The sequence below is a fragment of the Prosopis cineraria genome, unplaced genomic scaffold (assembly GCF_029017545.1).
Source record: "Prosopis cineraria cultivar Desert tree isolate PC_DT_omini unplaced genomic scaffold, ASM2901754v1 PC8, whole genome shotgun sequence".
NCBI lineage: Eukaryota > Viridiplantae > Streptophyta > Magnoliopsida > Fabales > Fabaceae > Prosopis > Prosopis cineraria.
Window position 1 is genome coordinate 30,561,782 of NW_026555339.1, and position 26,937 is coordinate 30,588,718.

At 30.8% G+C, this 26,937-nt stretch overlaps 1 protein-coding gene across 4 annotated transcripts; it reads right to left on the reverse strand.

Annotated features, from left to right (window-relative positions):
• LOC129318809 (receptor kinase-like protein Xa21) lies at positions 1 to 26,937 on the reverse strand. 4 transcript variants are annotated; one of them, XM_054963772.1, is made up of 6 exons: positions 26,240 to 26,937; positions 25,713 to 25,853; positions 22,045 to 22,188; positions 7,193 to 7,336; positions 1,505 to 1,564; positions 1 to 506 (listed from the first exon to the last, which is right to left on the reverse strand). In XM_054963772.1, exons 1-6 carry the CDS (start codon positions 26,925 to 26,927, stop codon positions 142 to 144), a joined length of 1,542 nt encoding a protein of 513 aa, XP_054819747.1. In that variant the 5' UTR covers positions 26,928 to 26,937; the 3' UTR covers positions 1 to 141. The 4 variants fall into 4 exon arrangements, with proteins under 4 accessions (XP_054819747.1, XP_054819746.1, XP_054819748.1 ...); XM_054963771.1 differs by having other exon boundaries at positions 1,505 to 2,062; XM_054963773.1 differs by lacking the exon at positions 1,505 to 1,564.

The window sequence follows — 26,937 nt, forward strand, 5'->3', positions numbered from 1 at the left end:
TTTTACAAATTCACAGCTCATACTATGTATGTTTAGAAAAATATATTATCACCATTTCTCACAAGGAATTACATCCAACATTTTCTAATAAGATAGTCAAAAGAAATGAAGGATGAACAACAACACTAATTGCATATAGAGTTAGTATTTATTTAAATTTGACTTCTTTGCATAGTACAAATCCTTGATCTTGTTCAATGATGCTACAATATCTGACATATTGCAACGTTCTGTTGGAAAATCGGAGCAGCAATTCAAGGCCAACTCAAAAACAGCAGATGTAGTTGTCAAAATGCTACCAACATGTTGTTCATTGGCTTGTAGTAAACTGGAATCCATGACTTGAATCAATGCATCGGGCATTGATTTACTTATCCAAGTCTTCAAGCTTAATCCATTGATGAACATATCTTCTGTTGGTTTTTTCCTTGTGAACACTTCCATTAGTATTATTCCATAGCTATACACATCTGCTTTTGTTGAAACAATTCCTGCAAATCCGTATTCTGCATATAATTTAATTCAACCAAGTCAAATATCAAGTATCTTATATATGACATAGCAAGTAAAATAAGAACTAATTAATAGCACAAATTCCTATACATTTCTTGTCGTATTCTTTAGACTTTCTTGTATATATATATATATATATAATAGATTTAAAATAACAGTCAAATTTATTCCCTTAAATGTTTGGTTTTTAGATCACATAAAAACTTTCAGAAAACATTCTCATCAAATACAATATATGGGATATATTTTTGAAAGAAATATATATCTCAAATTATTATATACACTATATTAAAATCACGTACTACAGTGTTGAACGTGCACCCACATGCATGGTTTTTTTTTTTTTTTTTTTTTGGGCAGAATACAACCACATACATTAGCACGCCATCTTATTCATGTTTACAAGTAAATTAAATAATTCAACATAAGTATGCTAAATTAGTTAAATAAGTTCTTTTCTTAATATAAAAACCTCCCTCATATTATAAGGAAATACCCAATAAAAATTTTATATAAGCATTAGGTGAATTAGATTCAAGTGCAATTGTTCTACACTGATTATTTTAATAACGTGCTGTAGTTCGTCAATCGAACTACTCATGTACAAAAATATAATGTGTTGTAACAAGTGCATCATTTCTCATAAATAATAACTAATTTATTATTATCTAATTTCATTCGATATTGTTAGTCTGAGAAAAAAGAGTGACTATATATATAAGATTTAATCTAATGTACAAAAATATAATGTGTTGTAACAAGTGCATCATTTCTCATAAATAATAACTAATTTATTATTATCTAATTTCATTCGATATTGTTAATCTGAGAAAAAAGAGTGACTATATATATATATAAGATTTAATCTAAAGGGATTTTTGTAAAAGAAATAATAAACTGAAAAAATTCAAGCTAATCTTTGTCAACATCGATGTGTATGCAAATTGGAATATAAATGTAAGTAAGAAGAATCAAGATTCAGGATGATTACCAGGTGCAATATAACCAATTGTAGATATTGTCTCCGTGTGTGTCTTGGATTTTCCCCTATCTAAAAATTTGGCAATTCCAAAGTCACTTACATGGGCAACCATATTATCATCTAATAAAATGTTACTTGGCTTCAAATCACAATGGACTATCGGTATTGACAAGTCTTGATGGAGATATTCTAATGCAAATGCTACATTTATCATTATATTCAACCTTTGTAGAAAATCCAAATGATAGTTATCAGAATATAACCATTTTTCAAGGCTTCCATTAGGAATGAACTCCATTATCAAACACTTGAAGTCAACATTGGAACAGCTGCTAATGATCTTCACCAGATTGCGATGGCGTAAATTACGCACTACATCGCATTCTACCTCAAAGCTCCTTGACAATGCTTCAGAGTCAAAATTGAATATTTTAACTGCAACTATCATTCCACTTGAAAGCTTTCCTTTGAACACAGAACCAAAACTCCCCCTTCCAAGTAAGTTAGTCTCATCAAATCTTTGAGTTGCATCCAAAATTTCAAAATAAGAAATCCTTCTTGGCATTCCTAAGGAAGATAAAACTTTTATAATTGTTTGTCTAGAATTTATTCGTTTTTGTTGAAGGAGGATAATGCCTATAAGAATCAAAGTTATTGACAAAACCACGGGCAATACACATTTCAACAAAATCATATTTGCCATCGACCTTTTTCTTGCTCCGTTTCTACATGGAGGCACTTGCATTTGTGGCTCACCACAAAGTGCTTTATTCATCATGAAAGATTCAATCGTTAAATTTTTGAAGACTCTGCCACTTGGAATCTCACCTTGTAGGTCATTATAAGAGAGATTGACATACTTAAGGGATATAAGTGATTCTAAAGATTTAGGAATCTCACCGATTTTGGGAAAGGTCTAACTTTACTAAGCTTAACAAATTCCCAAGTGATTCAGGAATCTTCCCTTGCAACTTGTTATTGGCCAATGAGAGAATTTGCAAATTTTGCAAGCCACCTATCACTGATGGAATGATGCCTGATATATGATTTCTTGATAAATCTAATGATATAAGTTCTTTTATGTTACAAATCTTGAATGATAGATTTCCAACTAAAATATTGGAAGATAGATTTACTTCCAATATACTAGTTAAATTCCAAAAGGAAGAAGGTATCTTAGAAATCAACTTATTGGAGTCCAAGTAAAGATTTTGCAAGGACATAAGATTTCCTAAGCAAGGTGGCATTGCTCCAGATAATTTGTTTCGAGATAAATCAAGATAGGAAAGTCTTCTAATTTCACAAAGCTCATCAACAATCAAGCCATCTAACTCATTGCCTTCAAGATTCAAATTCTGAAGAGCTTGTAAGTTGCTAATTTCTGTTGGCATTGATCCATTTAAAAAATTTTCAGCCAAAGACAACTCAAACAAGTTAGATAGATTCCCAATTTCTAATGGTATGTTACCATCAACCCCACAAGAGTCAATATTTAGCACCTGTAGAGAATCAGACAAGTTTCCAATTGACTTGGGAAGTTTCATATGCAATGGATTCCTTGGGAGAATCAAACTTTTCAAATGTCTACAATTTGACAATGAGTTGAAAAAGCTAGTTTCAGAATCAGAAGCATCTATAGTGGCGAAATTGTTATCATATATCCAAAGGGTTTCTAAGTATCTTAAATGTCCAAGTGTGTTTGGTAAAACCCCTTCAAAATTATTGTTTTGCAACTGCAAAATGGTTAGCTTAGAAGCATTGCATATAGTATTTGGGATTTTTCCAGAAAGTTTGTTGCCCCATAAATAAAGCATTTGTAGATTGGAAAGGCCAAGTCCAAAATTTGATGGAAAACTTCCTGTTAGAGAATTGTTTGAGAGAGATAGAACTTCCAAAGTTGACATGTTGAAAATTTTTGATGGAATAGACCCTGTTAACTTGTTTTGAGACAATTGTAATATCTCAAGTTGTTGAAGATTACCTATTTCCATAGATATTGATCCTAGAATACATATATTAACTAAAGTATTAACAAAAGTTAATGTAAAATATAAAGAACATTATAAAATATCAAACTATTTAGATTTACCAACTACTAAAAAAACATAAATTTGTGATGGATTTGCAATGAAATTAGAGACAGATTTGTGATGGATTTTGGGCCTTTGCAACAACTTAGTACGGGTCTATAGAAGTATGTATGGAAAAACATTTCTTGGGAGACAACAAGTTAAATAGCACTCAGATTCCTTGAGAGATTAATTTTATGGCTGCCAGCTGTGAGGATAGTTTGGGCGACCAAAAAATTTATTTCATATTTTTTTATATAATTCCGCTGCATTTATTTAGAAACACTCCTATAGTCTAGATGCCGCTTATGGTTGCTTTTTTTTTTTCCCCCTCAAAAACGCTCCTATAGGTGTAACTAAATAAATGCTCTTGTAGTAACATTCTTAGCAGTGGATAATGCGTTTTTAGGTTGGTGACCTAAGCTTAAAAAATTATTTTCAGTGCATACTATTAAAAACCTAAATAATATGTTAAATTGTGGTTTTAAAAATTGGAACGATCAACTAATTGGATTGGTGGTCTAGTCTAGCATAAACCATTAAATTATATGTGTAGTGAACTAGTTAAAAACGAGTCAACAAATTCGTCGGGGTGTAGGAAAAACAGGTTGGTTGGTCCATCGATCAATTCAAGCATTAGATCTTAAAGAAAACAAACAGATGAAAGAGGTAATGATTGAAGATGAAAATTAGGGGCATGAGAATGATTCAAAGAAAAAAATTAGTACTCCAAAGTACCTTACAAGGACTCTAACTATAATAAGGTCTCATGAAATGGACAAGATACCCCCAAGTCCCAAATCTTTTATTTTAAATATACTTTATATTTAATTACTAAAACACCCTTACTTTTTTTTTATTAAAAAACTATTCACTGCAAGCCACTGGAGCCCACTACTGACCACCAGAGCTCCAATGCCACCAAATGAATTATTGATCATGAGCTGGTCATGGGAGGATTTGAGGACACGACCTCTTGGATCCAAAAAGCTTATGGCACCACTAGATTGTTGAACACGTTTGAGATATATATATATATAAAGAACTTAATGTCAATTACAAAACATTACTAGTTAATGACCTTTGCCCTGTTGTCATTTCCCTTTGCATTGTTGTGGTATTAGCAATGAGATAGAGAGCAATGACAACAAGGCAAGGAGTATTGGCCACTGAAATAATTGGTGTACTATAACTTGTGCATTTTATTATGAGCTAATTACACTTCAAATTATTTAAGCTATCAATGAACTTTGCCCTGTTGTTATTTTTCCCTTGCTATGTTGTCATTGTCCCCTGCCTTATTGTAAATAACTGTGCAATATTGACAATGAGCAAAGGGCAATGACAACAGGGCAAGGAGCAATGACAATAGGGCAAATTAAGGACATTGACAATTAAAATAATTGGTGTGATATAACTTATGCATTTTATCATGAACTTATTACACTTGAAATTATTTCAGTAATCAATATGCCCTATACCCAGTTTTCATTTCTCCTTGCCCTATTGTCATTGCCCTTTGCCTTGTTGTAAGTAACTAGTGTGATATTGACAACGAGGTAGAGGGCAATGACAACAAGGCAAGGGAAAATGACAATAGGAAAATTGACATTGACTACTAATGTTTTATAATTGACATTAAGTTCTTTATATATATATATATATATATATACATAATATTTTGCGTGCGCACATGCATACATATATCAAATGGGTTCAAAGTTCAATGGTCTAGTTGTGCCATAACATCTTGGGATCCAAGGGGTAATTGTATTCTCAGATCCTGCCATGGCCAACTCATTACTATTAATTTGCTTGCGGTGCTGGGGTTTCAATCCTCGATGGTCGGTCGGAGCTTCAATGGCTAGTGCTGAATAGTGTTTTAAGAAAAAATATATTTAAAATAAAAGATTTGTGACTTGGGGGTATTTTGTCCATTTTATGGGACTTTATTGTAGTTTGAGTTCCTATGAGGGACTTTGGAGTGATATCCCTAAAAGAATCAAGAGAAGTCATTTTATAGTAAGCCACCATCCTAAATATGTTTATTCGGTCATCATACCGCCGAATCTCTCATGAAATCACTAGATCGGATGAAAATCTTGTAGTGCAATTTCTAACTCAACGGCAAAGAGAAGAGGAGTGAAGAAGATGAGGTATTGTTAATAAGAGTACAAATGCGATTAGTTTTTTCCCTTATTTGGGAAGAGACTAGAAAGGGAGGGAGATGAAAAATGGTAATTTATATTTTGGTCAATGCAATTCGGAAAAAAATAATTCAAAATCAAATTTATATTACTAAATGCTTTTTTTTTTTTGGAAGAATGGAGAGGGCAAAACCTAGTAACCTACTAAATAGGTTTTTATTTTTTAAAACAACTTAAAAGATAAAATTATATAAATAAGTTAAAACCTAAAAGTTTTCATTAACTTTAAATGAATATTTTTAATTCAATTGTTAGTATTTGAGGAAAAACCAAACCAATCGATTAACCAAAGCTGGGAATCTATTTAGTTTTTTTTTTCCTTAACAAATCAATTTGGTTAGGTTCAATTTAGGTATAGATCAAGTTTGAGTTTTGTCTAGATATTTTTCATAATCAATATATGCACATGCACGCATATTTACTAATAATTTTTAACTATTAATTAATATTTTCAATGAAAAAATCTCTTGAAAAAAAAAGATTTTTTAGTAATTAATTAGCATATTTAAACATTAAAAACTAATACGTTATCTTTAAAGTACTTGATTATAAAATTTTAAAATTATCATAAATAATTATAAACAACATTTAACTAGTTGCAACATATTTTTAACTAGTAATTTACATATAACTAAATTTGAGAAAGAGAAAAAAATTTAGAAAAATTTATTAAAATATATAAAATAGATATAAGGTTCATTCGACAAAAAAAGAAAAAGATATAATGTTCAATTTGATTTAAGTTTCAAGAGTCAAAAACTTGAACCAAACTAAATTAAACCAATCAATTTTGTCAAAAGAAAAGGTAAACCAAACTCATTTATAATCAGTTTTGAACATCTATGTGGGTCTGGTTCGGTTTTGTTTTATGTAATTGGTTTGGATCGAATTTCGAACACCATCAATTTTTAGTTTTATGATTATGGATTAATTTATTTTATAATTGTTTAATGTATATTATTTACAATATCCTCTAAGCTCTCTATTGGCTCTTACTAGTTTCACGATTTTCCATTTCTTCTTGAAAGTCGATTCGTGTCCATTTATCCTTTTCTTCATAAATATTGCTTAATCGACTGTTGATAGAATTTTAGTTTTAATTCTTGCTGGGTGCTGGGTGTTGGTTTCTGTGTCTAATTCTTATTATGTTTGATCATAGGATTGTGTGAGTTTTTAGGGGGGGGGGAATTCAGGTTAAAGGACTAACCCCAAACTACTTTTGGCCAGTCTCGGTGTACTTTGGACTTTTGTATAGTCAAGCTTATTTAAGGTAACTTGAATAAGTTCGGCCAGCTTGAAAAGGTCTATCAGAATTCCGAGGTCTAATGCTAATGCATGTATAAATGATCACATCACTACTACTAAAAAAGCCTTCTAAATTATAATTTGGTGGTAGTACATTATAATATGGTGAAACGTACCTTCTAAATTATTGCTATCAAGATACAATTGTTGAAGCATAGTCAAACTTTCAATGCCTCTTGGTATGGGGCCAGATAGCTGATTAACACTTAGGCTCATGATCTCCAGATTTGCGAGACTTATAATTTCATTGGAAATATTTCCTGCAAACAGGAAAAAAAAAAAAAGTGACAATGCATCATTGTAAGTAAAATGGGAAATACTTAAGTTTGTGGAACGCATTTCCATGTTATTTGAAGTTATTTTGTGTTTCAAAGTTAGTGACCTAAATAAAAATAAGATTATATATGTCTATAGCATTATTGTCTTATTGGCCTCATATATAGATTTATATATTCAAAAGCTGTGCAAACACTTAACTCATCAATAAAATTATGATATATATATATATATATATATCATAATTTTTGTTCTATGTTTTGAAAACAATTTAGTCTATAATAGCCTATTGAGTATTTATTTATTTTTATTTTGACTTGTTTTTCTTGTTAACAAGTTTAATAAGGGGTAGCCTTTTTTTTTTTAACTTTTCCTAAAAAACTATTTTTTTAAATAATACGAAGCTTGTTTAAATGAAAACAAAGGACAAATTATCTTAAATGGCTCTTATATTTTTCAAGTGATTAATCCCATGGTTGCCGAGTGTTAGGATAACTTGGGAAACCAAAAGGACAAATTTCCATTAATTATAGAGAGAATGAGAATTTGGTTCTAAAAGATTGAATTAATTACAGGTAGATTCCCAACAAAATTTTCTAAGAAAATAAATTATAAATATCAATTCAAATAATTACAAATAAAAATTTATGCTACAATCTAAGAATTACATTTCATAATTAAATACTTATTTGTGAATAAAACTCCTAGATTTGTAATTATCTATATCAATATTTTCAACTTATTTTCTGAAAAAAAAATCATGGAAGACTTAATGTAACATCCTAAATTTTAATAAATTTCTAAGTAAGGGTAAATTAATAAATTAGTTGATCAATTAACTTAATTATTTTCCAAGTTTTTAATTAACATTTTGGATCATAGATAGCTCTAAGATTGGGTTAGGGTGGAAGCTGGATCAAATTGGGTTGGAATTGGAGAGCAATGAGACTTTGCTTATTGTGTCACATTCTGCAACATGTACACCACATGCTGCGGCATATGGCACATTTCTGGCAACAACATAAAGATGTGAAATCAGCTTGAAAAATCAGATGTCGTTGGGGGAAAACCACAAAACTTAAAGGATGAAGATTGGACCTTTGCTAGGGCTTCAATTTGGGTGAATTTGGAAGCTAATTTAGACCTTCAAACTCTTGGGTAAGCTTCATACTCCTCTCTTCTACCACTACTAGAAAGACATGAATTAGTGAGTGAATTTAGCAAGAGATTGCTTGTTCCTCTCTAAAATGCCAAATGAGCAAGGAAATTAGTAAGGGATGTTGATTTTGTAGCTAAATTTAAAATTAGCAAAGAAAATAGCAAGGGACTATCAATCCTTTTCTAAAATAAGGTAATTAGCAAATAAAATAATGAGACTCTCAATCCCCTTCTAAAATAAGATGATTAGCAACGAAAATAGTGAGAGATTGTTATTTCTCTCTAAAATTAGATAATTAGCAAAAAACTCTATCCCTAGCTAATTACTACAAAAAAAATTAGAAATAAAATATAATATCTATGTTATAACATCCCAAAATTTTTAAGACTCAAATTTATTTTCAAATAAAATATTTATAATTAAATTAAAATTAAGAATAATTTGATAGAGGTTAAGAGTTTGTATTTCTCTGAGTAAAAGTTTAGTTTTATTTTATTTTTAATTATGAAAAAAATTATTGAAATTGACCGAAGCTTTGTGCTATAATAAAAAATATCGGGCCTTTCTTTGTAATCTTTCCCAAAGCATTATGATTAGTTTTGTAAAAGGAAATAGAACACGGAAATGAAAATGAAAACAAAAGCAAAGAAACAACGAACAAGAGAACGAGAGAGAAAGAGGAAGAAGAGATTAGAAAGAGAGAGAGCTAGAGCTTGGGTTTGAGAGGCCTTTAGATGATAAGCAAACTCCCTAATTCAATTCTCTTCATTCCCTCTTAGTTTTCTTGAGTTTTTGAAGGAAGTAAATTTTGAATTTTGATCCAAAAGGCTTTGTTCTTGTAAGCTTTGGTTTCTTTAGATCTTTGAGAGGTTATTTTAAGTTCTATATGGTGTTCTAATGTTTTGAGTGGGCAATTGGATGAAAAAGGGAGTTTTAAGGCAAAAATCAAACCCCAAGAGTTTGGGTTTTTCCTCTTCAATGATTTAAACCTATTGATTGAGTTATAATCATGCTATTTGAAGAAAATAAAATTTAAATTAATCTTTGATTTTCATTGTAAGGGCTAATTGTGACAGTTGGTAACACTAATTGGAGGCTTTTGGTTAATTAAAAATTGTATGGTTTAAAAATTGGCCTAGTGGTGGCTAATAAATGGTTTTGGTGGTTAATTGATACTATGTGAATGGTTGGTTTAATATATGAACCATTGGGATGGATTATAGTTCATTGACCTAAATTGTATGGTATGAGTTATATTCTTCTTTTATCACTACTATAAAATATACATCTTACATCCCTCAATTTGCATCACATTTTGTAAAAATGATATAAAAAATAGAGGCGGTGGTAATTTTATAAATAAGTATTAAATATATAAGACTATCAACATTACTTTTTTAAAAATGCGACGTGAAAAATATCCAAAAATTAATAATTTAAAATAATTTATTTTCTACAATCCACGTCGCTTTTTTTAAAAAAAGCAACATAGATAACTTATCATGTCACTTTTTTTTAAAAAAAAAAAGTGGCATGGATTGTAAAAAAAAATTATTTTAAATTATTAAATTTTGAAAAGCGACGTGGACACGTCGATTTTTTTAAAAAAAGTGACGTTAATTGTAAAAAATAAATTATTTTAAATTATTAAATTTTGAACATTTTTTACTTCACTTTTTTAAAAAAGGGATGTGGATAGATGTCACTTTTTTAAAACAAGAGACATGGATTATAAAAAATAAATTATTTAAAATTATTAATTTCTGGACATTTTTTACGTCGCTTTTTTTTAAAAAAGTGATATGGTAAGTTATCCACGTAGCTTTTTTTTTTAAAAAAAGGACATAGATTATAGAAAATAAATTATTTTAAATTATTAATTTATGGACAATATCCACATCATTTTTTTAAAAGTGACATGGATTTTAATCAGCTTTTGTAAATTAGATCGAGCTCCTCCCTCACTCCATCATTCTGTATTTTGAAACCTAACTCCTATCCCTCTTTCTCTTCAATGGTAGCACGTCTCTCTTCTCTTCACCACTGCAGATCTCTCCTTTCCTCCACACAACTCTTTCTTCTCCTTCCCACTGCATTGAAACCTACAGCATTGAGATCTATGGCTAACAGACTAAATAGAGACCTAAGGCTAGCATTTAACGGTGAGCATTCAACAGATAACTCTCTCTTCTTGTGTCCTCCTCTATCCCTCATTCGATGAACAGCTTCAAGACCCACGGCTTCTCCTCCTCTTTCCTTTAAGCGAGCAATATTTGGTTAGTGTCACTTTCACCTACAAACCTTTTTTCTTTTTAGATATTTCTAACATCTGCTTGAGCCTTCTCCAGTATCTTTGGTTGCTTCATCAATTTTAGTATGGTTTTATTTTTCTTTTATTTTAGTTTTAGGTCTGTGAAATGTATAGCTAACTGGAATGATGAAATGGGAATGACAAATATTTAAATTTAAATTATTTTAATATTTTTTTCAGGAGAAACCATGTTACTTTTTGTAAAAAAGGGATGTGGTTTCTCTGAGATCCACATCCCTCTTTGTAAAACAGGGATGTGATTTTTAGAGAAACCACGTCCTTTTTTTACAAAAAGTGACGTGGTTTTTCAAAAACTATGACCCTCATAAAAGTAACGTAGATAAACTAACTTTTTATGTCGCTTGAATCTATGTCCCTCACGATAGGGACGTGAAATGCCTTAAGAAAGCAACGTAAAAAGCTTTTTTTGTAGTAGTGTATGCTATTTTCCATGACAAGGGATGTGAATCACTTATATGTTGAGGGATTGTTGATGAAATTTTTTCGGAAGTTAAGGGACAAGTCAAATCTTATTTTTGTACAAGGAAAAATCCATTTAGTACGAAAGGATTGAAATAACAGGGGGATTTATATTTCTTATTGCTTTGTTTATCTATTTTTGAATAAATATTACTAACTATCATGCATTACATGTTTTAAATGATTAAATGTAATTAATTGTGTTTTATAAAAGCTTATGGGGTACTACTTGGATAACAGTGCATATATGTTTTCTATTTGTTTAACAACAATGTTTTTATAGAAATGAGGTTGTTTGCATGCATTGTAATTATAGAAATGGAAGTTGCACTTAAGGAAGTATAACTAGGCTAGGCACCTTAGATAGGTTGAGGAATCGCTTAAGGGAGGAGTGATATATGTTATACTACCTTAGAGTGTTAAAGTAGTCAATACTTAGGAAATGTAGACAAGATTGAAAGGTATGATCTTAGTTGGAGTTCACCAATGGGAAGGTGTGGACTTATGATATTTTATGGCACACTACTGGTACTCAATATTGCCTTTCGTATTGTGGACTCAGTATACTAAAGTGGTTAGTGGATTGAGTATTCGACACCTCTCAGTAGGGGAAAGAATCCAACATATGAAATGTGAGGTTGAGTTAGGCCAAGGTAGCCCTTATATGGAGAGTCAGTCGGGTTAGCTTTGGGAGGGAGTTAGCTTTGATTGCTCAGGATTCATACTGAAGGGACATAGGCAGTTCGGTGGATCAGATCATATCTTGAATTATATTTTGCACTTGTGGAGGTACAAGTGGGTATAAGATTTACCTACGAGCTAAAGAGTACCAAGGGGCATTTTGTCAGTCAGGAAAGGTCATATCGGCCTATGTCATGTATTTATGCATTGTAAATGACTAAATTATATGTCATATTTAATCTATTATTTATTTATTCGACTATGACTTACTTTGTAATAATAAATGTAGATTTTTCTATTACTGAAACTGTGGTTGTCTCACCCCTTTTTTAACAATATTTACAGATCTAGGAGAAAAATCCAGTGGTGGACAAGGAAAGAAGCAGAGCTAGGGATTATTTGTAAATTGTAAAGAACTACAACCCCTTTGTTTTGAGCAAATCTATTGTAATGTCACTAGTACAAAATATGAAATTTACAGGATACTTTTTACATCAGTTGGAAGGCAAAAGGTGTAAAAAGTTAAGGCAGTGGCATTTTTGTAATTATGTTGAAGTACTTGATAGTTTTTACACCGGGTGGAGGTAAAAAACAAACTTTTTACACCAGGTGCAGTCACCTGGTGTAGAAAGCTACTTTTCTACATCTCCACCTGGTGTAAAATAATTGTTTTTTACACCGGGTGGAGGTCCACCCGGGGTAAAAAGTAAGCTTTCTACACCGGGTGGAGGTCCACCCAGTATAGAAAATTTTTTAAATTACCCTCCTTTTTCTCCCACACAAACTTGCATAGTCTCCTTCCCCTTCATTTGCTCTGCTTTGACCCCCTCCCTTTCTCTCATTTCCTCCTTCATTTCCTTCCCCTCCTCCCTCTCGCAGCTGGCGCCCCCCTCTCCCTCTCCCCCTCACTGCCTGCCCTCCTCCTCCCTCTCCTTCTCGCTGCTCACCGCCCCCCTCCCCCTCCCCCTCCCCCTCCCCTTCCCTCTCGCACGCCCCCTTCTCCTCCTCTTCCCCCTTGCCGCCCCCTCCCCCTCCCTCTAGCACGCCCCCCTCCCCTTCCCCCTACCTCTCCCCCTCTGCTCCCCCTCGCCCTCCTCAGTGCCTCTGCCCTACCACCACTCCTTCTCCCCTCCTCACTCTTTCAGTACTGAGCCATTACTGCAGTTGCCGCCACCCAAGTATGTTTTGAATATAAATTTTTTGATTTTATAATACTTAAATTTAGATTTTAATAGTATCGATTGTTGTTAGGAATGCTGTTGGTGGCTTTATAAGGCCTTAGGTTGTTGCATGTGATCATTTATTTGGTTTAAAATTGTTAATTTTCTCATGTAAAATTTTCTAAAACTTTTGGGAAGTCCAATTTTTAGGGGAGACTCTGTTGAAATTTTTTTTAAATTCATTCTTTCCTCTAAATTGCTTAAATTTAGTCTTTAATGATATTGATTATTGCTGGGAATGCTGTTAGTGGTTTTATAAGGCCTCAGGTTGTTGCATGTGATTATTTATTTGGTTTAAAATTGTCAATTTTCTCTTGTAAATTTTTTTTAAAAGTCTTGGGAGATCCAATTTTCAGGGGAGACTCTACCAAAATTTTTTCAAATCTTAAGTTAATTAGGAATTTAGTTTCTTGAAATAGTTTGAAGGTAATAACATTAGTTAGTATTCTTTAGGAATGAGTGACGAGTATGATAATGGAGTGAAAGAATTTTTAGAATTTGCTAAGAAAAATATTGTTGACAATAGTAAAAGGTTCTATTGTCCTTATGTTAATTGTTTGAATGAGAGGAGACTAGGTGTTGCTAAAATAAGAGAGCACTTGGTTTGTGATGGGATTTGCAAAAATTATATGATAGTACAAAAGGGAGTAATGTTCTTAAACATATGTCAGAGGGTCTTTCTGGTGACAACATTGGTGAATCGTGTGAGATATTTCTGGAAGATCCTAATAAACACTTAGTTGCTCTTGGTAGCATCTATAACTTGGGGTCAACCATCTACCACAAGCAAATTCAAGATAATCAAGTGAGAGTGGTGGTTGTAGATCCAAAAGTGCTAGATGCTTTGGTTCCATTCCCTACTGATGAGGTGAAGACCATGGTTGAAGCTATTGGCAATTTTATCCTATGGCCCAAGAGACTTGTGAATCTAGTTCAAGTTGTGGTACAAAATTTTATGAATTTTTATTATGTAGCAGCTTCCTAATATATGTTTTTTATTAGCTATTTCTTGCCTTTTTATTATGTAGAAGCTTTCCTCACCGAATCTCCTGAAACTTCCACAACCCTCGTTGATTCCGCATCAGCAAATGATCTTAATGGCATATGATTCATCATTCAAATTCAAGAGTTTAGAAATGGATCCAGAGGTTGTGGGTAGGAAAGACATGATAGTGACAATTAAATGAGAAGATTTGGTTCGACTTCTGTCGAATAATCAACTTACCACACTACACATTAAACTATTTATGATGTAAGTATGTTTTTTATAATATAATTGCATTATTGTAAGTAAACTTAATCATCAAGTTAAGTAAACTAATATAATTGCATTGTTGTAGATACTTTCATCATTTGTGCATTACATCAGGCAAATGTGATAAGTTTGGATTCCTTTGCCCTCATCACATGACAAAGAAAGGTAATACTCCAGAGTTAAGTGGCCGAGTACCTCCAATAAAGAATATGTGAAGTTAAAAAGGACATTTTTATGGCTCCATATGTGCACTTATAAGGATCAATTTATAATTAATTTTTTCCAATATGGATTTACTTTAACTTGTATCATATTTAGCAGGGACCATGGTAGTTATTTGTTCTTTCAATGAAGACCAACACTGTCGTCTTTTTATGCTCCCTCCATGACAAAATTGGGAAAGAAATGAAGAAGATGATAGACTTAAAAGAATACTTTTACTAAACTATTTAAATTAATTTTTTTTAATATATTATTTATTAACTTGGTGATTTTGATCATAGGGCAATGAGAACATATCAAAATGTACTCTTACAAAAGCATGGACATGAGCTCAAGGATCCCACATGGATTGAGCCAAAGGTGATGCTATACTTTATTAATATGTTCAATTATTAAGATTTCTTACTAATTTCTTATGATTTGTTCTTATTTAGAGTCATAGACAACTGATGAGGATGAACTTGTATGGTTTATATGTCATGAGACACATGCTCAATATCATCACATTGGGCATGATCGAATTTACAAAAGAGGTAAATATATTTTTAAAAGTTTTATTTTATTATATTATTTGAGATTGATTAATACGCCTATTTTGTGAATCAAATTTTAGATGTTCGACAATTCAGATGCATTTCCTGAAGCTAAAATTGATGACATCCATATACGTTAGGCATCCTATTTTATGGAGAACTTGTGAGATTTTTTGTTAGTTTTAGACAAGTTTTAATTTTGATAGTTGACACAATTTAGACAATTGTTAGTTTTTTTAATAGATAAATAGTTTTGTATAGTTGATAAATACTTGATAAATAATTGTAAATGAATTGAGTTGTCTGATTTGACAATTTTTTTGTATAGGAATGGGTAAAATCAATAAAATAAATACAGTATAAAAAACTTAAATACTTTTTACACCAGTTATTACCATAACCATTGTAGAATATGATATTTTTTACATCAGTTATGGCAATAATCGGTGTAAAAAGTTTAGTTTTAACAAACCAATGTTAAAACTGGACTTTTAACATCGGTTGGGCTGCCAACCGATGTTAAAAGTTAAAGTAAATTTTTTTATTTTCTTGTATATAATTTTCAACATCGGCTTTATAACCAATGTAAAAATTTTAGTTTTTACATAGAGTTTATAATCGATGTACAAAGATGGACTTTCTACACCCCCTAGAACAATATTGCCTCTTTAACCACTGTAAAAAGTCATTTTTAACCACTATAAAAAGTCATGTTTGTACTAGTATGTATTTAAAATTAGGGTACTAGTAGGATGTAATTATATATATGCGTATGAATATGTGTGGATTATATGCCTTTGTATGAACTTTTATTTGCTAGTAGACTTGTGACTAGGAAACTTGGTTATGGTGTGTGATTTTGATAGACTCATTTGGTAGACCAAGTTTTCATTACAAGCAAATATTTATTTTGGTATATATGTGAATATATGTGACTCTGTAAGCAAATGTAAAGTGGGTTGTATTGTGAATTTCGTGCTATAAGCAAACATACACCTTGGATAAAGAAAGTAGGCATGCAAGTCCCATGGGGATCTATTAGTTAAGTAAAAATGTTTAGCATGTATATTTATATGAGTATGTGGTGTTTGGATTGGTTTTTGATCATTCTTGTGTGATTTATGCATTTTAGGGGCTTAGGGTCTATTTTGTAAAATGGCACCGAGGTGGTCAAATTTTGATATAAGGAGTTTTTTCATCATTTTAAATGTTCTATCAGGTGCTCCTAGTCCTATTTGATGTGTCCAAAGTGTTCCCATAAGATTTGGATAATTTTAAAAATGGTTTTTACTAAAGAGCTATACTTTTGCATTCAGGTGTCCAAATATCAATTTGACCGTTGGATTTTCCTGAAATTTAGGTCACAACTAGAATCATTGATAATATTTGTGTGGGATTTTGAATCATCTCGATCGGAGATCAAATAGAGAAACGAAACACTTCAAAATTTGGTTCGAAGATGTTGCCATGACAGCAATAATAGCTGAGGTTGGGACGCGCACAAATTTCAATCTGTTTATTAGATCTTTTCAAAATTTAGTATACTAGTAGTACTCTTTGAATTTGATGTGTGGGCTCTATAATTACTCTAATCAGAGTTTGAATGAAGAAATGGTGCACTCCACAAGTTGGTCCAGAGGTGATGTCATGACAGCAAGTTTGTCCAATCTTGTAAAGTGTTCAAATTTTAATCTGACCGTTAGATCTTTTTAAAATTTGGTACACTACTAATACCCATGAAAAGTGACATATGGGACTTGAAATTACTTTGATCATAGGCTAGATGAAGAAACGGAGCTTCCTAGAAATTTGACTGGTAGGGCTGTCATGACAGCAAATTAATGCTATCATGATAGCAATTAGTTACCCTATTTGCCCAATTTCCTTCTATGTGCTATATAGTAACCCTTCAAATTTTTTTAAGAGGTTTTAAAGGTATGTTTTGCTATTGTATAGATTGTTCGGTAATTTAAATTGTTTGTTTTCTAAGTTAGTTTTAGGATCAACTCCTTAGCCACACTTAGTTTATTGGTTCGTGTGTTTTTGTTAACTCTCAAGGCAAGTGTTACACATGTGTGTTTTTATAATATATTATTTGATATATTTGTGTAGTTAAATAACATACATTTAATTTCTTATATAATGATTGTAGGTACATTTCAATTCAACTAGCAAAGAAGACTCAGGGAAGGTAGGAAGGTCAAGGATTCAAGTGTTGGCCATAGTAGAAACATAATAAATATGTGACACAGTAGTGAGTAAGTGATGTGGTGTGAGGTGGAAGATGACATGGCATGATTTATCATATATATGGTAGGTGATGAGGCATAGGATATAGGTCACATGGCATGAGATGACCCACACATAGCTGATGAAGAGGCATCAGTGAGGTGGCATTAGGTGGCCATTTTTAAATATGGGCATGTTTAGCGAGGGATTACTTGCTAAATTAGCGAGGGAATGTATTTATCACTAAATTTAGAAAGGTTGTTTTTATGCAACAAAATCCCTTGCTAAATTCCATTTATAGAGAGATATATGTCATTTAGCGAGGGATCCATCCTTCACTAAATTTTTTTTTAGCTGTGTACCTCTGCATTATATCTTACATGGAATTTGAAAGTGGGTATAGTTGTCCTAAATTGATGAAGCTATAAGTTCATGTTTTAAGGATTTCATGAGACTCTAGAAGTTTGATTTAATTTTTTTAACCTTGGATAAGTGTTAATATGAAGCCTAGTTGTTGTTTAAAATGCATTAGACGAACCCTAGCTTGAGATTTGAAGTTGTAAAACTATAGGAGATGAAAATGTACATAGGTTAGCTTATTAGTTATTAAATGAAGATAATGTGAGTTAATGATTCTAGGTAGCTAAATTTAGTTAAAAAGTATTTATGTCAAGTTGATTAAGGTGCATGGAACCTCATTAAAGGTTCAAGATGTAGTAGAGAGATTTAGTATCACAAGTAACCCTTTTAGCAACAAAAGGGTTAATGCAACTGGATAATTTACATTATTTATTGGTTTGTAGAAGTTATTTGCTTGATTGCACTTGATGGTTATATATATAGATTAATTCAGTAATACTATACTAATGTGTATTTATCCTAGTCTCACACTTTCTTATCTTTATTTACTTCCTTAGCATTCACCTTCCATTTCTAGGGTTTCAAGAACCGACAACAGGAGCAACAAGGGCACAGAAATAATAACTTCATTGCCTTTCTTAATTTCATAATTTATTGTTTAACACCTCCTTCTAGCTTGCTTTCTCTATTTAACTATAGTAATTACCCATGATACTTGTAACTACAAGGTTCACTATAGATGACAATCTTACTTGTGCTTTTAACAATGGTGGTAAATCTAAAACACATTACCACGTTTGCCAAGTTCAAACACAAGTGGGCTGCTTGTGTGTGTGTGTGTGTGTGTGTGTGTGTGTGTGTGTTTTGCAAAAGTAAAGTATTTGAAAAAATTTAGAGTATTGACATATGAAATTGTATTTTTTTAAGTGGGTAGTAAAAACATTAGTTAATTATATATATTTAGAAAGTGCATATCAATGCATGTTAATATGGTGATGAATGTGTATATGAATATATGGTGAAAAGATTATAATTCTTTGGTAAGAAATATGTATTTGACCTAGTGGTAATATGAAAGTTACTAAGGGTGGGAGTTCACCCTAGTGAAGATAGTGGAGATTAAGTTCACATGACATTACAAACACATCAGGATGCCAGGTGTAGCATATATTATCCTTAATGCTTGAAAGTATGCAGTGTTGGAGAATTTCTCTCTTTAGTGCTCGAATAGGTGTGGTATTGGAGACTATGCTTTTTATCATCTATGAGATGCAATCTAGATAGCCCTACAATGGATGCTAAGCTTTAATTGGATATGTAATCTAGTCTTGTGAAATAGCCCTCAAGTTTAGTTAGGAGTATTGGAGGATCGAATGGGTAGTGATCATACATTATATTATAGTAATAATATTTCTACCTATGTATGTGATATTGTACACTTTAATACTTGTTTATGACTTGGCATGATAATTGATCATGTAAATTATTTTAGTTACTAAGATTTTTATCTCATCCCATGATTACTATTTTATAAGTTCTACAATAAGATTGAGCAAGGGAAGGAATCAGGCAAGGACTAGCGGATTGGCTAAATTGCACTTGTAATGTCCAATTTTATTATGAGTTGTGTACATAAAATTAAATATATGATATTATGAGTTGCCAACTAGGAGTGCATGTCATTTTGTTTATTGTACTTGTATTATATTATGCTATATTGTATTTTAGCCCAAACATTTTATATATAGTGAATATGTGACAATTTTTGTGGTGAAGTGCTAAAATACTAATACAAGTGCAAGGGACGTGTGTATATGTAATGACAATGTAAATTTAGGTTGTGTTTAGATGGGTCGATATAAGTTGAAAATTTGAATTTAAAATCTCATATTTGAAATTCATAGATTATAAATTCTTCATTTGGATGACATAAAAAATGTTGAATTATAATATTAAAATCCTTTGTTTGGATTAAAAGTAAAATTTTAAATTTTAAATTCTATATTTGAATTTTAAAAAAACATGGATGACGTCGGCAGTTTGTTTCTAATCAAACTCGACGATCTAAATGGCAACTTCCACTGGGAGCAAACTATTAATGTTGATTGGGACTATAGCACTAACAATAACTAGGACGAGATGACTAACTTCCATTGGAACCAGACTCCAGACTTTCGCCAGGATCAAAATGATGGTGACAATCGGGATCAAATGATCAACTTCTATCGGGAGGTAATCGAGACCAAATCTCTATAGATGATCAGGATTTTGCTTGCAACTATGATAAAAAAACTAGCTCCTACCAAGACTAGGTCAACAACTTTGTCTGGGCCGAACTAGCAACTTTAACTGGTATCGGACCCGTTAATGATCCTGTCATGATCAGTGCCAGTGATCTAATCCTAATTGCATGAGGTCATCTAATCCCTGTCCAAATAGGCCACCTAGTCCTAGTGAAAGTTGGTCATCTTGTCCCAGTCATCGCCGTCAGTCTAATCCGATGAAAGTCAACTGTGTAGTCTAGGTTATTGCCATTGATTTGATCTTCGTGAAAGTCAACTATTTTGGTACAACCGTCTAGCCATGATGGAAGTTGAGGTCTAGATTATGACATGCACTCCGATCCTTATTGGTATGAGTGGTTTGGTTCTAATAGAAGTTGGCCATCTAGTTTTGGTTAGCACTGATGGTGCAGTCCCAATCAGCAATAGCAATTTGGTCTTAGTCAATGGCGGTAGCTTGGTTTCATCAGCTTTGACGGTCTGGTCCAATTACCTTTAGTGGGCCGATCAAGCTTTCATGGATTTGGGACAAGGTACAAAAGAGATTAAGTTTAGATTTGAAATAATAGGTGTTTAGAATGGATTTCAAATTAAAAGATTGAGGTAGAACATGGATTTGGATTTGAGGCAAATCCAAATCCATTCATTTTTAACTACCTAAACAATGGATTTGGCTCAAATCCAAATCTAAATCAAAATCCATATGTATCAAAACATATCATTAGTGTATTATGTGGCAATGATAAGGCTAAATAGTGTTTGTTTATGATTTTTTGGTATTGGCCCTATTGGGGTGAAATCGAGTATTAAGTGACCAAATTTTGTGTTTGATTTTTTACTATGTATCTAATGTTTAATTAGGTGTATATTGGTTCATTGAATTGGGTTGAAGCCCTAAATTGAGTTGGTATAGTATAAGTTTTGATATTTGATCACTTAGATGCCCTATATCGGTTATAAAATTTGACTTTTTGCATTTAGGTGTCCAAATTTTACATATAATTTTAAATCATAATGAAACTTGTACAATTAGTTAGACTATCGAATATGCTTCGCGTGGATGCTTGTATCACTCCAATCAAACATCTAATGCAAAAATAGCTCATGTCTAAAGTTTGCCATGAAAAGCTATCATGACAATGGCATGTGCATTGTGGCATGTTGTGCACAAGTTGTGACACATAGCATAGAGGCCAAATTGCCCTTTTTGTGCCACATGCTTCCCATTTTCCTATGTTTTGCTTCCTTTGCTTTCCATGCTTCCTATACTTCTAGAAATAATTAAGTTTGAGTTCAAATAACATTTTTAAAGGGTTTTTGGGATCTCAAAGGTTTTCATTTGTATTTTGAATAATTAATTGATTTAACTCTTTTGTGATTACAGTAAGTTTAAGAGAGATTAATGACCCCTAATTATTGATGTATGTTGTGATTGTGTAGTGATCATGAGTAATGTCTAGGTGTACATTACACTTAATTGTCATTAATTTAATATTCTGAGGCCTAGCTATTATTCTTACTTAATTATATATATGGTTTGAATTGCTACCAATCCCAACATATAATGTGCAGTTCAAATATATTTTAATTAAGAAATTGAAGTTGGTGACATAGCCTGTTAAATTTGTATACAAGTTGTGAAAGTTGTGGGTCAAAACCTAAATAATAAAACAAAAGAATAGTCAAATTTGTAGTACCCGTTTATGGTTAATTAATGCTCAGAAAGCTTATCATCATCATCTATGTTTAAGGTTAATTTATGCTCAGAAAGCTTGTTATCATCATCTATGTTTATAAATTTTGGATTTGAGAGATTCTCAATGTTTCCTATGAAGAAAATTCCATTTGCAATGTGGTTAAAAAAACTGAACAATAATAACTCTATTATGATTGCTCGTGAATAAAATATCATATTAACAGAAAATTTACCAGAACTAGCATTTATTTGATAGAAGTATACCTTCGAAGTTATTGTTGTCCAGAAATAACTCTTGAAGCCAAGTGAACTTGCCAATGCCTCTTGGTATGTGACCAGACAATTGATTACCACTTAAGTCTATGCTGTTCAAATTTGTAAGATTGCTTATTTCATTGGGAATATCCCCTGCAATATAACAACACAATAAAATCACAATGTTGTGAATATTGTTGCGTAAAACGTTGTAATTCTACGCCTCTCACCTCCGCCAATTTTATTTTTATTTTCGTAAACAATTTTGATCTAGTCTGTTGAGTTTCTATATATATATATATATTATATAAATATAATTTACTAAATTGACAAAGAAGAATTTTAATTTTTAAAAATAAAACATAATGAAAGCCAATGAATTTATTTTATGATTTTTAAGAATCCCGTAAAAAGAAGTTATTAGATTAAATTAGAAGATTTAATTTGGGACCCATTTGTTAGAGTTTTTTTAATGAAAAATTACCTTTAAAAAAATATTTTGTGAAATTTTATGATATTTGTTTAAAATTTTAAAAATAATCAAAATCTGAAAAATAAAACATATTTCTGAATGTTTTAAAAAGTTAATTTGAATATTTTTAAAAATAATCAAATATGATAGATGAACAAAAATATTATAAAAATACACGGTACACCAAAAACAGTATAAAAATTTATGATAACCAAAAAATACTTCCTCTATTAAAAAATATGAGGTATTTTTAATCGAATTTTACCCTTCAATAAAGTAGGTACTTGTCTTTAAACAAATACTATCTTTTAATATTTATGCTTATTTAACAGAATATTTCACCCTAAAAAATACAACGTTATTTATTCAATAGAGGAACTTTGAAAAAAAAATGTAGTGGATTACACATTATTTAACAGAATATCTTATATTTTTTAATATCTAATTTCTCAAAAAATATTTTATAATTTTTAGTGGAGGGAGAAAATTAATTTTTTTAAATAGATATCCATAAAGATATCATAAAATCTAAAAATAAGTAAATAATAAACAATTTTTAAACATAGAATAAATATTTTCTTTTTATGAAATCCATTCCAAATAATTTTCTTTATAAAGGGCTTTATTTAAGGTTAAAAAATAAGTAATTTTTAAAGAGTTTAAAAATTTTATAAAAATAAATTTATTTATAAAGATTTTATAAAAAACATTATTTAATGTTTGATTGTAATAATAAAAATTGATTATTAGTTAGTTAGTTTTAGATTTTATAGTTCTTCAATATTTCTCTTTAATAAAAATAATTTAATATTTAATTATTTTCAAATTTTATAATATATCTATGTGTATCTCTTCATTTTTTACAACATTCTCTTCTATCTGTTGCATAATATTATTTTTGACAGTTCTTCAAAATTATTTATCAAAATAATTAGAAATTTACTTTTTTCATATTCTAATTATTTTTAAAAGTTTAAACAGTCACCATAAAATCTTATGAAATAGATTTTTTTGAAAAAATAAGTAATTTTTTTAATGAAAAAAAGCTCAAAAAAAAAGGGGAGAATGATAGATAAATATCTCTGAAATAAAAAAAATGATAATTTAATCCCATAAAATGTGATAATGATAATGAGATTTCAAATGATTTCTTAGAGATTAAATTTTTTATGTGAAATTACTTTAGTATCATTTGCATTTTATTAATCATTTTGGTCATTGATGAAACTAACACTTATTCAGATTTGGAAACCATATAAAATTAGTTGAATTTTATTAATAAAAAGTGATAATTTTTTAAATTATTTTAATTATTAGTGAAACTAGACTTATAAATATTTATATTAAATTTATAAACTATATAAAATTAGTTTAACATTGCTAAACTAAGGAAATTGCTAATGAAAATTTGTGATTTTTTCAACGCTTTAATAAATGGACTAAAGTAGCCTACTAAACTAGCTGGACCGGCAACCAGCTGGTGGTCCGGTGAAGACCAGTAAACCTACCGCCAAGAGAACCGGTCAAAAACCAGAAACCCGATCAGCAAACCAAATATACTGCAAAAATCGACGGCTCAAACGAGTTGGAAGGTTTGAAAAACTAGATCTGAAAAAAAGGAAAAAGCAACGAACGAAAGAGGCCAAAGAAAGACAGAGATGAAGAAAGAAAGGGATTTCACAAGGGGAAAAAAAAAAAGGTAAGAAAAGAATATATTTGGAGCAAATGACTGCCTTAAATGCATTTCAAAGTGCGAAAAACTACCAGATCCACCCTAAAGCTTTCAGATGGTATGAAAGCCGATGTCCTGCAAATGAAGAGAACTCACGGCGGAGACAAAAGAAAGAGGAAGACGAATGGAATAGGCTGATCCTCTCCCCTCTTCGCGTGCACAGCCATTAATTTCGAGACATTATTATTATTATTATTATTATTATTATTATTATTATTATTAGTATGTTATCAAAATTAGGACTAGTGGCAGCAAGCAGGATGATGGAATGGGAGGGAGATAAAAATATTTATTTCTAAAGCAGTGTAAAAGTTTGGGTAAAAAAAAAAAAAAGTCATCTTAATATTATTAAATGTTACTCCCTCTGTCCCAAATTACATGACACTTTGAGATAAAATTTAATGTACCAATAAAACTCATTAAATAGACTTTATAATTTTACCTTTTTAAGACAAAATATGAACTTTTAAAAATACCCTTCATTTAATACTCCATTGATGAAAGAATATTAAAAAGAGAGAATATATGAAAGGGTAATATTAAAAAAATCTTATTAATGAAACCTTATTTTTACAAAGTGTCTTATATTTTGGGACGATGAATCTTTCCTAAAAGCTTCTTATATTTTAAGACAGAGGGAGTACTTTTTAACAAAATTACAAAAGCATCTTATTAAATGTTATCTATTCTTGTAGAAAAGAGAAGAAATGAAATAAAATTTACTAAAATATTATTCTTATAATTATAAGCAAAATTAAAAGAAATTTTTATAAATAATTAATGATATTTTTATATTAATATTTTTATTTGAATATTATTTTTATTAATATAAATGAATTTAGTTTACGGTTTATATATATATATATATATATATCTGTATGTATGTACTCCTAAGTAAATTATAACTAGTTGGACCATGGTTAGATCACAATTGAACCATTGATCCTTGCACCAGTACCTCATCCAATTTGATAATTGGTTTGGTTTTTAAAACCTTAGATTTTTTTAATTTGTTTTAGTCATTAATAAAACTAGATTTATAAACATTTATACTAAACTTGTGAACCATATAAAACTAGTTGCAAATAGATACTAAAGTAATTTCATATAGAAATTCAATCTGAAAAAAGTCCTTTAGGACCTCATTATCATTATATCATTTTGGGAGGTCAAATTATGATTTTCCTATTTTAAAGGGATTTATTTGATATTCACCAAACATAAAAGCTCAAAATCCTTAAACTATTTAAAAATCACTTAATCTTAAAAAAATAGGCCCTTGATTTCTTTTGTGGCATGAACTTATTAAAGTATTATCTCCTAAACATGAAGTATAGTCAACTTGGACTATATTTGAAGGGATTCTACTCCAAAAATTATTGTCACTCAAAAAAGTTGTTTATGATGATGCTAAGATCGTTAAAAAATAAAAGAAAAACAATAGTAACAAATTACGATTCGTTGAACATGTACCTTGGAGGTTATTGCTTGCAAGATATAAATTTTCAAGCATGATCAAATTTCCAATGCTTGGTACTTGACCAGACAACTTGTTCATACCCATGAACATGTTTTTCAGCTTTGTAAGCTTATTCATTTCTTTGGGAATATGTCCTGCAATATGGCCAAAAAAAAAAAAGAACCTTCTACTTTTGGTGAGTGCTAGTATAAAAAAATATCAAGGTGAAAAAAGTGTAAAGAAGTATAGCATTAAAAGAAAATTGAGTAACACATAATTCTGGGAACGAATTATTGTTGTATCTTATATGCATTGAATAATTTGATCTCTGCTCAATATTTGAGATAGAATAAATGTTTATATCACACACACACACACACACACAAATATATATATATATATATGCACACAAAAAAATACAACAATATCAAATATTTGAGATAGAATAAATGTTTATGCCTATATATGTGCACACAAAAAAATTCATCAAATTTGAGATAGAATAAATGTTTATATCACATATTATATATACAAGCCATACCTTCTAAGAAGTTGAGAGACAAAGAGATGTGTTCAAGTGATGATAAGTTAGAGATAGTTGGAGGTATATTTCCTGAAAGAATGTTTCTAGAAATGCGCAAAAATTTCAGGTGTTGAAGTCTTCCAATATCAAATGGAATAGGTCCGTTGATAGAATTAGACATCAAATCCAAGGTCTCCAACTTAGACATATTGAATATACTTGGAGGGATGATACCTCCAAAAGTATTATTGGCAAGACTCAAATGTTTAAGCATAAACAAGCTTCCTATCCAAGTTAGAATTTCTCCACTAAAATTATTATAACTCAAGTTTAGTTTTTCTAATTTGTGCAAATGAAGCAACTCTTTCGGCAATTTGCCATGAAAGTTGTTGCTTTGTAGTTCAAGGTTTATTAAGAAGGACAGATTTCCAATTTGTGAAGGTAAGGTTCCCTCGAGACCCATCTCAGAAAGGCTCAAGATTGTCACTCTCTCACTTTTAGAATCGCATGTGACACCAAACCAGCTGCAAAAAGATGAGGAGTTGGACCAATTTTTCAAGTGATTGTAAGGGTCCCTTACAGAAGATTTAAAAGCAAGAAGTGCCAAGCCATCTAGGGTAAAATTGGATTGACATAAAGACGGGCAAACCACAAGACAAAGCATGAAGAACATGATCAAGGAGAATTGAAAGCAAAGATTTCCCATGTTAGATAGG

Excerpts from the sequence above, each read along its gene's own strand:
- LOC129318809 (XM_054963769.1), bottom strand. The coding sequence starts at position 26,927 with ATGGGAAATCTTTGCTTTCAATTCTCCTTGATCATGTTCTTCATGCTT. Across the intron at positions 7,337-22,044 it reads GGACAACAATAACTTCGAAG|GAAATATTTCCAATGAAATT; the intron begins GTATACTTCTAT and ends TCCTGTTTGCAG. Across the intron at positions 3,498-7,192 it reads TGATAGCAATAATTTAGAAG|GATCAATATCTATGGAAATA; the intron begins GTACGTTTCACC and ends TATGTATTCTAG.